This window comes from Phocoena sinus, chromosome 20 (genome assembly GCF_008692025.1).
Source record: "Phocoena sinus isolate mPhoSin1 chromosome 20, mPhoSin1.pri, whole genome shotgun sequence".
In the NCBI taxonomy this organism is placed as follows: Eukaryota; Metazoa; Chordata; class Mammalia; order Artiodactyla; family Phocoenidae; genus Phocoena; species Phocoena sinus.
The window spans coordinates 47,506,753-47,520,500 of NC_045782.1; the positions used below are offsets into that span (position 1 = coordinate 47,506,753).

Below are 13,748 nucleotides of genomic sequence, written 5' to 3' on the forward strand. Positions count from 1 at the left end.
CCACAGAGCAGAGCCTTGCCGAGCTGGATGACCTCAGGAGACGCCACTTCCCTGCCCACTCTCTCCTCGGCTGGATGGCTGTCTCTGCACAGCTGCCCCATACAGTCGTCCCTAGCTCCTGGCCTGCAGGCCGACACTGGTCATTTGGTGCAGCTGGGCTCTCTTTTCCGGCCCTTCACCGCGGCTGTGCGGGGCAGAGTGGAGGGTGTGGGCCTGGGCCTGGCCTGGCGCCCTCCTGTGGTAGCTCCTTCCACATGCCCATCTTTCATTTTTATGAGCACTTGATTTGTACTCAAGTGCTGGTGACAGAATAACTGATGCTAATGGGAAAAATATTACTCTCTCCACTGAAGCGTGTCGGGTGCAGCTGAGTAAATGCTGGGTATCCTTCTTGTTTAAAACAAACCATAATTTAATTCAGGAGTTCCAGCTGCTCAGACCCTGGGTTTCCATGGCAACAGCTCCCCTCCCCACCTTGGAGCAGGCGCTGGCTGTGCTGGGGAATCCACCCACTTCCCGGCAGCCTCCCTCATGCGCCAGGCCTGCGGGACTCCCCAGGGATGTGGGGGCAGCTAGCCCTGCACGGATGGCTCTGGAGAGCAGGGGCCATGGCCTGATGCCCTTTTCCCAGTCCTCTCCTGGCACTGAGAACAGGGATTGACGTCTTCCTTCCCATCTCAGCGTCCATCCACCTCCTCTTGGCCAGCCCCCGCCCCTTGGCCTTTGGGGGCTCTGCTTGGTGGGGGACTTGTAGACAGAGAGAGTGGTCAGCAGAATGAAGTCTCCCAAAGGGGCCCACATCCTAATCCTGGGAGCTGGGACCTTGTTAGGTTGGTCACGTGGCAAAGGGGATTAAGGTTGCCAATCGGTGACTCGTGTGGGGAGATTGTCCTGGACTATCCTATGGGGTCATGTCATCACAGGGTCCTTGAAAGAGTGAGGGGGCAGAGTCTGAGTCAGAGTGATGCCCTATGAGAAAGACTTCACCAGCACCGCCGGCTCTGAAGGAGGAGGAAGGGGCCACAAGCCAAGGGATGAGGGCAGATTCTAGAAGCTGGAAAAGGGGGAAGAGCGATTCTCCCCTGGAAGCTGGGGAAGGAACCTTGCTGACTCCTGGTTTTAGGTCCGGCGTGGGGCTCTCCAGGATCGGGAGGGTAAGTCTGTCCTGGCTAACACGTTTGGAGTGATTTGCTACAGCAGTCATGGGGGCTGACATGGGGGCTTCATTGGTCTGGGACCAGGGGCCGGGTGGCCCGCCTCCTTCCCAAGTCCTGGCCCCTTTCTTCCCCCTGTGCCCCCGGCAACTGAGTCCCTTGTCACAGCCTACCTGGTCTCCCCTGGGGCCCGCCCCTCGTCCTTGGTCAGGTCGACCCTGTCTAGCCCAGTGAACCCCATTCACTTCCGGTCGCCCCTTCAGCCCCACTGTATGTGGCTGGTACCCGATGCCACCTGCCTCCCCGCCCACCACAACCCCTCTGCGGAGCGAAGGTCTTTCTCCGGGCCTTGAGGTCAGGATGCCTGGCTGGGATGCAGGTTCCTGCCACCACCCAATGGGTGTGGCTTTGGGTGAGTTACTTAACGCCTGGGCCCCATTTCCTGTCACGGGGGCAGCAAGAGCCGGTGCCCAAGCCATCTCCAGTGGGACCCACATCTCAGTGGGACCCCTGAGATGTGAGGTGCGCTTGAGGGGCCGGGACCCCACGGGCCTGTTGACCGCATCTGTGGGAACATTCCCACCCAACCTCAGGAAGTGTCCAGGGATGGCAAGGCCTGCGGAGCCACAGGGTCCCGTCTAGAATCAGGAGCCATTTGGAGCAGGGGGGCCTGCAGGAGATGACGTTCCAGACCCCAAAGGGGGCACGACCCTGGACCACCAGGTGGGGCTGAGGAGTCATGCGCTGATAGCGGAAGACCTTTTAGGCTGGGGTCAGAGGGGATGCTGGCTGAGGGTGGAGTTGCGGTCCCCGAGCCATGGGATGGGCGTGGGAAGGCAGATGCCCAGAATAGAGCGGACGCAGCCTCCTGGCCTCTAACTGCAGGTGGTAAATAAACAAGACACAAGAAGTGGCAGCAGGAATCCCTCTGGGAGCCTGCGCTCACAGGTAGAGTGGGGTGACCCCACATTTAAAAGGCACCCCAAGTGCCTTTTCTTGGACCAACTGTCCAAGCCACAGGGCTGGGTCTGTGCCTAAGGGGAACTAGGGCCGAGAACCACCTGCTTGGTGCCTGGAGTCCCCGAGGGCACAGAGGACTTGCCTTAAAAGACAGAGCCTCCAGCCAACCCTCTGCATATTTCTCTTTTATTAACAGTTTATCGCTCTTACTCTCGTATTACAATTCCATGTTTCATCAAAGTCTTTCAATTCTCATTTTGGTAAAATAAATAGAGATAAATGAACCCTTAGGTCACGCTCTCTCGAGACTCTGTAACTTCATGATTGAATTTTCGCATCAGACCTGTGAAGACAGCCCCTCTGCGGGGCCTCTGCGCTTGGCCAGGGGATGGTTTTGTCTCAAAACAAACAGAACTGCATATGAGCTCAAAATCTGGAGTGGAACCGCTCCGTGAATTGGCTGTGGGTAGTCAACTCTGCATCTGTGCGTGGAGCTCAGCTTCTGGAAGGTTCCCAAGTCGCCGTCTGGAGCGCCGGGTGGAGGTGACCGGCTGTGTGCGGGGGAGCTGAGCTTTCTGCGGTCTCCCCGACCCCACGCTGCTCGCTTGCCCAGAACATGGCGGACGCTGTCCTGGAACTTTCTCGGGGGAGCAGGCATGGCCTATGGGCTGCAGAAGGGCTGTTCCCCTTGCCCAGCCCTACGCCCCGCCAAGCCCACCCACATCCACAGCACGGCTCTCCCTCACATTCTCACTATTATTGGCCTCTTATTGGCAGAAGTAGCTAAGCCAGCTCATCCCTCTATTTCTGGATAATCCTGATTCCCAAGGAAAATGGAAAAAATGCTTTTCAAAATATCATTGTGGCTGTGTCTCGTGTTCCAGGTGTGGCTGCTCGGCGCGCCGTCACAGACGCGTGTGCATGGACATATGTGAAGCTGCTGCCCTCCCGGGAGCTCTCCCGTGTCCCTCGCAAGCGTGATCTGCACCCCTTTGTGTGGGGACAGAGGGCTGGGGTGGCACCGTTCACCCCGATACTCTTGGGGCTTGGTGGCCCCTCCATGTGTGCTCGTGTGATGCATGTGGGGTGCAGGTGGGGAGGCCACGGTTCCCACACCTGCTGGGGAAGAGCAGCACTTGAGAGAAACAAGCTCTGTGGCCCACGGGACCTGTCTCTCCTTCCAAACCAGGGTCCTCTTGCTGACAGACCTGCAGCAAGAACAGCTGACACTCAGACGGAGTCCTGCCTGCGGGGAGCGCGGCTGTGTGGGGAGGGCACGCTCGGCCTCGCAGTTGGGCCAGATGGGCCCGGGGTGAGGACCCAGTGGGTGGCAGGCCGCCTCCATCTGTCCTTCACTCCATCTCAAGCTCATCCAGTGCGCTCAGACCATCCCCAGGAGGACACCCGGGGGTGGGGGGGAGGGGGCACGGCACGCAGCCCCGGGAGGCTGGCTTCCGTCTGGAGCCTTTGTGGACTAATGCATCACTCGGAAAACAAAACAAGTGCTTCCCCCTTAAAAACCTCAGAAGAAAACAGGACGGGAAGGGGACTGGGATGTACAGCTACTGTGTCCTCAGGCCAGGAGCTGTGTTTCATCAGAGCAGCAACCATCACACCGAGGACTCCAGCAGAGCCCCCTTCTCTGGGCTCCTGGGCGTGACAGCGAAGACAGACAGACAGACAGTGCGGGCCCTCTCGAGCCCTCAGCAGCCAGGTCAGGCAGGTGCTCAGGGCAGTGCGGTGGGTCCACTATGTACATGGCGGCTTGTGGGAAGGGGCCGCTATCTGACGCGCTTCTCCACCGAGTACACGGAGATGTAGTAGTCGTTGCTGCCCACGGCCAGGTGAGGCTGCAGGAGGGAGCAGAGAGCAGGCAGTGAGCATCCAGGGGGGTGCCGGCTGGGCCTTGACACCCCAACTCCGCCCACGAGGCAGGCGCAGGAACGAGGGCCCATCGGCTGCGGCTTCTGCAGAGATGCATCATCTCCTCCCTGTCACAGGGAGTCCGCACACTCCCCTTGCCTCCCACACCTTTTTTCCAGGATGGCCTCCCAGGGACAGCTCTGGGAGCCTGATGTTGTGCGTTTAGGCAGAGAGCCACACGCCAGGCTCCCAGGGAGCCTCACGCTGCGCGAAGGCAGGCTGGCAGAATCCTAATTTAAAACACAGCAGCCCCCAACCACACGGCCGACTGTAACGAAGGACGGCGCTGTCAGCCGGGTCACAGGGGTCTGGGCTGCTCCTACCCCAGTGGGCTTTCCAGGGGGAAGTTTCTCCAGGACTGGGGTCTGTGTAGGGGCCGAAGGGGTCAGAAAGGGCGGGGCTACTTCACATCTGCTTTGATTGACAGGGAATTTGGTGCTGCTTCTACAGTGAGTGCAGTCTGGGGGCTACGGCCCCTGGAGACCCTGGGCCACACTGTGGTGTGGGGAGGGGCCTGGCTGCAGCACCCCTCCTGCTGCTTCTGCTAGCCTCCCGCCCGCCCTCCTCGCCTCCCGCGGGGACACAGACCCAGTGTGGGTGGAAAGCCAGGCAGCTGATGGCGCCGACTCGCTGGCCCATGAAGCCGTCGTAGTACTTGATGTGGTTGATCAGATCTCCGCTGCCATTGTAGATGGCGGTGAACTGGTTCATGGAGCCACTGCACACGAGAAGGCCTGGCAGTCAGCGTGGGGAGGCGGGCGTGTCCACAAGGAGATGGGACTCCTCTCTGGTCACCCCCACGAGAGGACTTGGGCCTCAAGGGCCGGGAGGCCAGGCAGGTGAGGAGCAGCAAAGGGGCCACACACTCAGTCCCTCCACCCAGCTCTCCTCCACAGGTGTGGGGGCGGGCAGTACTGCCTGCGGTTTACACAGGGCCCCGGGAGTTGGTCAGGCAGGACGCGGAGAGAGAAGAGGGCCGGCACCTACCACGCGATCAGGTTTGCCTGCGGGTGGATGTCAAGGGCCGTCAGCCCCTTAATGATCTGCAGGACGTTCACGGACTCCGGCATCCGAGGGTCGAAGAAGCGCACGTCCCCGTTGACGCTGCCGAGAGGGTGTTGTGGTGACGCTGGGCAGGCCTACCGGCCCCAGGACGGGCCATGTGTGGTCAGGGGCCGTCCACACGTGCAGCTCAAGGTCATGGCCCCCTGGACCCTCAGAGTGTCCAGGGAGGCCCCTGGATGGCACATGGGCCCACCCCACTGACCCTGGCAGCCAGGCCTGCCGCCGAGCCCCTTGGACCCCTCCCCAGAGCCAGAAAGGGCCCAGCTGCCGAGGCACGAAGCAGCGGTGAGCAAAGACACAGGGGAGGCTGTGAGTTATTCATTTCCGGCCGGAGATTAGATTTTGTGCAGCTGGGGATGTGGCGACGGGCGGGAGGTGAGGACAGTAGGCCACCCCTTCCCTGCCCTGGGCCTGGCGGACATCGTTTTGAGAGCTATGTTCTGTTTTCACGTTACAAACAAGGGAAGAGCATCTCTTTGAAGAAATGGTGGCTTTGTGACAGTAAATTACATTTTCTGTCCCTTTAACGGGCAAATAAACATGTGCTGCTCTCAGCACAGGACTTACCGGCAGCAGGAATGGACTTATGGGCAGACAACGGATCCGCTCAGTGATACTGGCACACGCCAGGCAGATGCCGCTGCTGCGGGGAGGCTTTGCCCAGCCGCCTTGCCACCCCGTCCCCTGCCGCTGCAAGTCACCCACAGGCAAAGTTCTCCAGTGGGAGGACCTGCTGTCCCCACCCTTGTGCCGGCTCTGACCTTTCTGGCCAGTCCCAGAGCAGAAGTTAATTACTACCCTGAAATGCCATCATTTCCCAACTGTTTAAATACCAAGGACATATTTTAGATGGAGGGAAAATAATGTTTTTACAGCAAAATGTCTCATGAATATTCCATGCTCATTACCTGACGCTCATGATGTGGCCCTCAGGGTGCTTCTGGAGGTAGGCCTTCACCACCCAGGCCGTGTGCTCCCGGTATGTCATGACGCGGCTGGAGGGGAGGAAGGTGGGGTCAGGGCCCGGTGACAACTGTGGGTGTCCCTGATGCTCCGAGGCATCAGGATGGGAGGCAGGGTGGACTTCGTTTTGAGCAGAGGGAACAGAGCATTTATTTAAAGCGTCCGGGGTCCGCCGGTGCTGCGAGGTCTGCCCTCACCCTCTTGTGTTCACTGTGAGTGACTGAACCCCCCAGGTACGCCCCTCCCTGGGGGCCTCCCAAACACCTTGGGCCACGCTGGGACCTCCGGAGGCAGGGTGGCTGTCATGCCCTCCCGGGGCCTGGGCACCGCCAGCCCCCCTACCAGGACTTCACACTGGCATCTCCCTGTGGGTTTGAGGGTTGAGACCAAGAAGCCCAGACTCTAAGGCTGCCGAAATGGAGGGGCACAGGGGCTTTCCCGGAGGCCTGGTGAGGGTCCTTGACAGGGAGTACGGGACGGGGGATGCACGTGCTGGGGAGGTGGGGGCAGAGTGTGACATCTGGGAAGGCATCCAGGACACAGGTCACACCCAGCACACATAAGTCTCGGTGCCTGGGGATGCACAGAAGACCCCACATCTCTGTCCTCACACCTTGGGCCAAAGAGGGGGCTCTGGAGACCCCAGCCCCTCCCTCACGGCCGTTCTGTGACCCTCAGGTCTTCTTGGGTTGGTTTGCCAGTTAACTGCCTGCCTAGAGAGCCTTCTTAAAATAACAGTTTGACTGAGATTTGACTCACATACTGTAAGACTCTCCCTTTAAAAGCACATATTCAGTGACTTTCGCACATTCTTACAGCTATGCGCCCATCACACATCTAATTTTAGAACATTTTCATCACCCCAAAAAGAAACCCTGCTCCCCCACCTCCACGATGGCTGCTTTTGGTGGGTAGTGTGGGTTTTCAGTGGGCACCCTCCCATAGAGACCCACAGGGAACATGCAAGCCAGGGGCTGCCTGGGCCCACTCACCATCCAAGCCTCAGGCCCAAATTCCCGCCACAGTCTGGCTGACGCCTCTGCTGCCTGCCTGGGTCCTGCACCGACTCCCCTGCCTGCTCCCGGCCCTGCAACCTCACAGCTGCCCTCTCTTCCGGCTGGGGTCACTGATGGTGCTCGCCTGCTCTCGGGCCCAGCTCAGTCCTGTCCCCTCATCCCCTCCCACGAGGGCTCCTTTAGCTCCTGTGGCTGCACATGGGCCCACCTGCTGCCTCCCATTCAAAGGCCAGGCCTGTTTTCTGGGACAAGGTGGGTGTTCAGTAAACATCACCCGGGAGCCCGCGACGGCTGGGCCTGGGTTCCAGCGTTGCTCTGCCATTTACCATCCGTGTGTGACTGGCGTCTGGACCTCCATGCTCACCGGCCCACACAGGGCACGGTGCTGGGCCCCACCTGGGCCTCAGCCCAGGGCCGAGGGGCAGTGCCCAGAAGAGCCGTGACAATGCATGTGGCCCAGCGCTGTACAGCACCCATGCGTGTCCCTGACGCCATCTTCTTGGCTATTCTTGAGTTCAACCCGGGAGGCAGTAGCCTTCTCTATGTTCAGGTGGGAATGGAGCCCAGGAGGGCAGCGCCTTGCTGGGACCCCCCGACCCCCAAACCTGTGTTCCAAACAGCCCATCCACAGCTGGTGGGAAGCCGTGCTCCTCCACACGCTGGGGGATGTGGCTCTGCGGGGAGTGCCCAGCTGGCTCCGGGGGCTGGCTCTGTCTGGCAGAGGGAGGGGAAGGCGTGGCCCAATTACCATTCGCTGAGCGCCATCCTCCTGTCATAGACGCGGATGGAGCCGTCGCCGAGCCCAGCCACGATGAGGGAGCGGTGGGAGTCGCAGGACAGGCTCGTCACGCAGCTGTCGGCACCTGTGGGGATGTCCTAGGGCCGACACAGACCCCGTGAGGCACCCTGGCATCAGGCCCCCCACCCCACCCCCACTAGCTGCTGGATCCCTTTTTTTTTTTTTATGCGTTACGCGGGCCTCTCACTGTTGTGGCCTCTCCCGTTGCGGAGGACAGGCTCCGGACGCGCAGGCTCAGCGGCCATGGCTCACGGGCCCAGCCGCTCCGCGGCATGTGGGATCTTCCCAGACCGGGGCACGAACCCGTGTCCCCTGCATCGGCAGGCGGACTCTCAACCACTGCGCCACCAGGGAAGCCCTGCTGGATCCCTTTTACAGCCACCGTGGGTGCGTTCGTCACCCTGGCGTGGAGCTGCTGCCTTTCTCTCCACCGTGGAAGCTGTCAAGGCCTGAGGAGCTGGGCCCCAGAGGGAGTCAGGCTCCATCTGCTTGAGTGACAGCCCGGGCCCCCCGAGGCCCGCAGCCAGGAGGGCAGGGCAGCAAACACCTCTGCGCCCATTAAACTTTCCAAAGTCTCCCTCTCTTCTAAGAAGGAAGACGAAGCATATATCGGCAGGAGGAATCATCGTCGGCTCCCTCTTAAAACTCCTAATTAGTTCAGGGAAGGGTCTAGGGGGAGTCCTGCCGCCCATAAACCATCTCCTCGCCTCTCCTCCTGGCAGCTGTAAACGCTGGAGAAGGGAAGGAGGCGTGATGAATGCGCGGCAGGAAAGAGCAGGAGACAGGAAATGGGCCCCCAGACGGGGAAAAGTGCTTTTCCAATCAGAAAAGGTTTTGCTGCTCTCAGGCACACACAAGGAAGAAATCCAACACGGATGGAAACCGAATCATCGTATCCCTTTAAAAGGTGGGAGGCAGCCTGACTTGGCCCCGCTTCCCCTGCCCCTCCCCCATCCCCCGCAGACACCACCTGCTCAGAGTACTTGCGGCGGGGTGGGGTGGGGGCGCTCGAGGACCCTCATTCTCAGCCCTCGACCTCGAGGGCAATCGGAGCTGGGGAGGACGGCAGGGTCTGCGCCCACTGGCCCGCCTCGCCCCCAGGGAGGCCCCGTGAGGGACGGTGTGCTTACCTGCACCTTCATCTCACGATCCGTGTCCCAGATCCGGACAATACGCACATCTCCCGAGCTCATGAGGAGCCCGGTCTCCTGTTCCCAGTCCACCACCATCCCAGCTCCTGGAGAGACACAGACGGGCACCGGTGTCACCGAGGGAGCCTGTTCTGGGCAACAGCTCAAGCAGTCGGTGCCAACCCATAGGGTGGGTCCCCAACCTCATGCAAGCTTGAGGTCGGGGTGACAATTCAGAGCCTTCTCTATATCTCTGCTGTACCCAGGCATCTACCAGAGAGACAGCAGGGTCTTAGGACCGTTTGTCCAAGATGCCCACCTTCCAGGACACCTGGGCATGATCGGCAGGTCTGGAGACTTTAGAATGGGTGTCAGAGGCACAGAGATGTGAGTCTCCTGGGTCCCGCAGTCCACTGGGGGTGAACAGCTTTGCAGCTGCCCCTCACGGAGGCAGGGGGCTGACCACAGACGGTCAGTGGTGAATGAATCGAGGACTGCCCTTCCCCACACTGGACTGGGCGGGGGGCGAATGCCTTTAGCATCCCTAAGGGCAGCACTGACCTCACAGGAGGGACTATAAGATTTAAGATGTTTAATTATAATATTTCAAACACACAGAAAAAACACAACAGAAATCCCTGTACCACCACCCAGATCTAAGAGCTGCTAATATCTTATCATTTTTGCTCTTTTTTTTGTTCTTGAAGTGAAATTTAAGACAGTGAAAGCCTCACTTGCCTGTCCTGTCCCCAGACAAATCACCCACAGGCCTTGGGCGCCCTCCCAGGCTGGCCCCCGTGCACTCCCCTGCAGGGGCACGTGTCCAAAACCATGAACCACATCTCCCACATTTCAAAAACGTCGCCAATTTCAAAGGGGGGGTATATTTTCCAGCAATGTGCGTTTTTCCAGTAAGGTTACGTTTTGAGGGTTTATCCAACCCAACGGATGCAGATCTGGTTAATTAGTACTGAACTTCTGGGTAACACGCCTTTGGAGAACGAGCCCGTCACTTCCACGATTCCCTGCCTGTAAACCACGCCACACTGATGTTTCCATACGCCCTTGCACAAGGAAGTGGCAGCACCGGGAAGGGGACATATCCCTGTGCGTCCCACCTCCCCAGGTGAGGCCGTTTCACTCCCAGAGTGGATGCTGGTCTGCAGTCTCATCAGAAATGGACACAAGGTGTGATTTCCCCAAATCCTGGTCGATGTTGGTGTGTGCAGCCTGTATGTTTTAATATACATTCTGACACTGATGGTTTAACTCATATATTGCAAATATCCTCTCCTATTCTGTCACTGACATTATAACTTTGTTTATGTCTTCTTTTGGTCATACTGAAGTCTGAAGTGAAGTCATCATGCTTTTTTATACATTTGTCTCTGCTTTTTGTGGCAGCAGCTCCTGTGTTTGCCTCTGTGGTTTCCCCTTCTCTCTGTGGGTGCCCACTTTTCTCCTGACTTCCTGAGTTGGACAATGAGACCTTCACTTGTTCTTTTCTGATATACCCCTTTCAGGCTATGGAGTTCCCTCCAAGTGCCCGATCTCTCTCCCGAACTCCAGACTCTCATCTGTATGTGTCACTTCAGGTTCCTGCTTGGATCTGAGCCCCTCAACCCTCACTCCAGAGACCCCCAATGGCTTCCCATTCTGCCCTGGCCCCTGCAAGGTTCGAGCTCCAAAAGTGACCAGGCTGGTCCTCTTAACTGACAGTGGGCCCTGTGCCTGGAACGCCCCTCTCCTGACGTCCATGCAGCCCCTCCAAATCGTGCTCATTCACCTCCTCGACCATGTGAGGCTACGACTCACCCTGTTCCGTCTTCTACCTGTTCCAGATGTGTCACCTGGCACACCCCCTCCCGTCCTCCCTGTTTTGCTGGCGGCTGCCATGTCTACCCTGCAGAATGTCAGCTCCACACAACAAATGGACGAGCCTTTGTTTCACCTTTTAGAATGCAGTCTCCCCACTGCAACGCCCCTGACCCCAGGCAGGAGAATACACCCTAATGTGCCAGAAAGGCATCTACTGGTGACAAGGCTGCAGGCGAGGCCTCTCACCTGTCACCATGATCAGAACTGGCAGGGGAGAGGGCCGGGCACGTGGCCCCCACTTCTGTCCGGGACAGCCCAGTCACATTGTGACCAGTCAGCCCACAAGCAGAGCCTGAAACCACGCCACCTGCTTCCCCTCACCATGTGCCCGGCGTGCATGATGTGAATGAATCACAGAGGACGCGCCCACCCACGACCTGACTTGGGGTGCCAGGTCACTGCAGAGGCTCACAGACTCCTGTATCCATGGACCACTGATGGGGTGGCCTGTGTTCTCGGGCATCCTTAACTGCACTTGGAGCTCTGTGTCAGCCCCGTCGGGCTTTCAGGAGCCGTGTAATTAAGGAGTGGTCCTCCGATGAGAGCACGTGGCCAGGTGACATCTGGGATGCTCTGGGGTCACGGGAACAAGCTGGGGAGTGTCTGGGGGGACCACAGAAGGACTGGGAGGGGGGTCTCAGCCCCATGCCCATGCAGGAAGCAGAGAGGAGGCCGCGGCCACTCCCAATGGGGTAAGAAGCCTGACCTGGTCTCCAAATGAAGTGGTGGAGGCTTCCTTCTTGCTGAGTCTCCTTCATGATGGATTCAGAGCCAGTGGGGGCCCACCCTGCATTAGTGCCCACCCAAGTGACCTCATTTCAACTGAATCCTTCTCTCAAATACAGTCACCCTCTGAGTGCTGGGGCCGAGGACTCCACCACGTGAATTTGGGGAGACACAGCTCCCACACAGGGCCCCAGCGTCTCCATCTGCACTGGAGGCTCTGGAAGGTGTGCCCATGTGGCCCTCAGAGGACCTGGGGACGTGGATCACGTGAGCTGAGTCCTGTTTTAAATCTAGATTCTCTGATGCGGACCAAATGCTGGTTTAAACCAGTTGTAAAGCATGGTGAAGCCAGCAGAGACAAGAAACGTGTTTCCTAAGGTCTTCCCAAGTCCTGTACACGCCGGGGAGGCAGGCGTCCTATGTATACAGACAAATCTGGGCGAGGCTGCTTCCTTAGCTCTACCAGACTGTTTGCGGAAGCTGTGTCACCTAAGACAGTGAGCTGCTATCCGTGAAGAGTCTCAGATCAACGTGAAAACTGCTGGGATAAAAACAACAGTCTGCTTGCACCCTGACCGACCTCCTGCGCCTGCCGACCCCCACCTCATTCTCCTGTAGATCTGGGGTCCTGGCCCGTCCTCCTGCCCAGAACGGAACGCAAACACTGGCCTTCTCACTCGAGACCTTTCCCAACCGAGCCTGTGTCTCGACCTCCAGACACAGCGGAGGAGAGATGATCTGATTCACCATGAGTTGGTAAAAGATGATAAAAAGGGTGACACTCTTCCTTGACGTGTTGAGCACAAGGAACAAAATTGATGGCTATGATTTAAGTAAAACTCATAAGACAGGAACATTGTGACTTTGAACCAGAGTGAAGATTCCAATCACTTCGTTCCTGGGGAGCACGGTCTCAGCAGTGTCTCCTCCTTCCCCATCCCCAGAAAAGTGACAGCTGTGGGCAGAGCCTGTGCCCCTCCTCCCTCCCCCGGGCCTCCTTGGCCTTTTTTTTCTTTGGGAGCAGGCAGGCTGCTCTGGGCTCCCCGCAGGAGGGCCCCTCCTCCCTGTCGACGCTGCCGCCTCGACACGGAGAGTGCTCGACTGATGGAGGCTCCGCGCGTGCTGCAGCCTCTCCCTCACTGGGCGAACTCCAGCACCCTGAGTGCCTGAGATCACGGTCCATCCATCTCACTGCCTGGGGCCAGGGGTGGTGGGCGGCCCCCACCAGGATGCAGAGATTCCCGTCTGACTTTATCCTGGATATGAGCCCTGCTCACATGTTCCCATCCAAAAGCTGGCCGTGAAAAAGAGGGAATTTCTTCATTAAAATATAGACGTATGGCACAGGGATGGCTGTAGACTAGGAAGCGGGAACGTGTAAGTCAGGGACCAGACAGAACCCTAGGCCCAGCAGACAGTGAAAAGAAGAAACACGTTGTTCCAGAGGCTTGGGTCCCTGTGATGTCCATGATCAGCCCTCCAGGCTCAGAGGCCAGTCCAGACTGACCTCTAAGGACCCTGTCATCTGGAACGGACCTCTGAGAACCCAACATGGGGATCTGACCTCTGAGGACATGTCATGTAGACCTGATCCCTAAGGACCCATCAGCCCCAACCTGAAACGCCCTTAGGAGCTATGGTTCTGGAACTCCGAGGAGGAGGGGCCAGCCCCTGCCCAACCAGGCACGTGTGAGAACCTCAGACCTGTGGGATGGCGACCTCCATTCCCTCCCCAGGGATGCAGACGCAATGCCTCCCCATGGGATCAGGCCTCCCTCAGGGCCCATGAACACCTCCTGGACAGCCGGCAGGTTCAGAGACACAGGACAGGGCTGGCAACAGAAAACTGGGCTCGTCGGGAGCAAATGATTTCACCTAAACTTCCATTTCTCACCTGGGAGATGGACGAGAACACGTGGCAGCTGCTTAGGGTCAGAGGAGACAGGGTGGGGCACACGCCTCCTGGGAGAGGAGGGAGCCGTCGTTCCCCATGGCCAGTGCCCCGTCCAGCGTGGGCCCACGGGGGCTGCCACCCGGCCCCGCGTCCTACCTCCTGCACTGAGAGGGCTTCCTGCTCACCAGGTCCTGCTAATTTTAGACTCTGGATGTCCTTGTGACCCCGGAGGAGGAGTGA

At 58.7% G+C, this 13,748-nt stretch overlaps 1 protein-coding gene across 2 annotated transcripts in view; it reads right to left on the minus strand.

Moving 5' to 3' along the window:
* Nucleotides 1–2,282: 2,282 nt before the first annotated feature.
* RPTOR (regulatory associated protein of MTOR complex 1) overlaps nucleotides 2,283–13,748 on the minus strand; it is a 345,465-nt gene continuing 333,999 nt past the window's right edge. For both annotated transcript variants that reach the window (XM_032616711.1, XM_032616710.1), the window contains exons 29-34: nucleotides 9,011–9,117; nucleotides 7,830–7,957; nucleotides 6,011–6,097; nucleotides 5,025–5,141; nucleotides 4,626–4,755; nucleotides 2,283–3,964 (exon numbers count right to left, since the gene is read on the minus strand). In XM_032616711.1, the coding sequence (XP_032472602.1) occupies nucleotides 3,896–3,964; nucleotides 4,626–4,755; nucleotides 5,025–5,141; nucleotides 6,011–6,097; nucleotides 7,830–7,957; nucleotides 9,011–9,117 (638 nt within the window). In that variant the 3' untranslated portion in view covers nucleotides 2,283–3,895. The remainder of the gene's footprint in view (nucleotides 3,965–4,625; nucleotides 4,756–5,024; nucleotides 5,142–6,010; nucleotides 6,098–7,829; nucleotides 7,958–9,010; nucleotides 9,118–13,748) is intronic.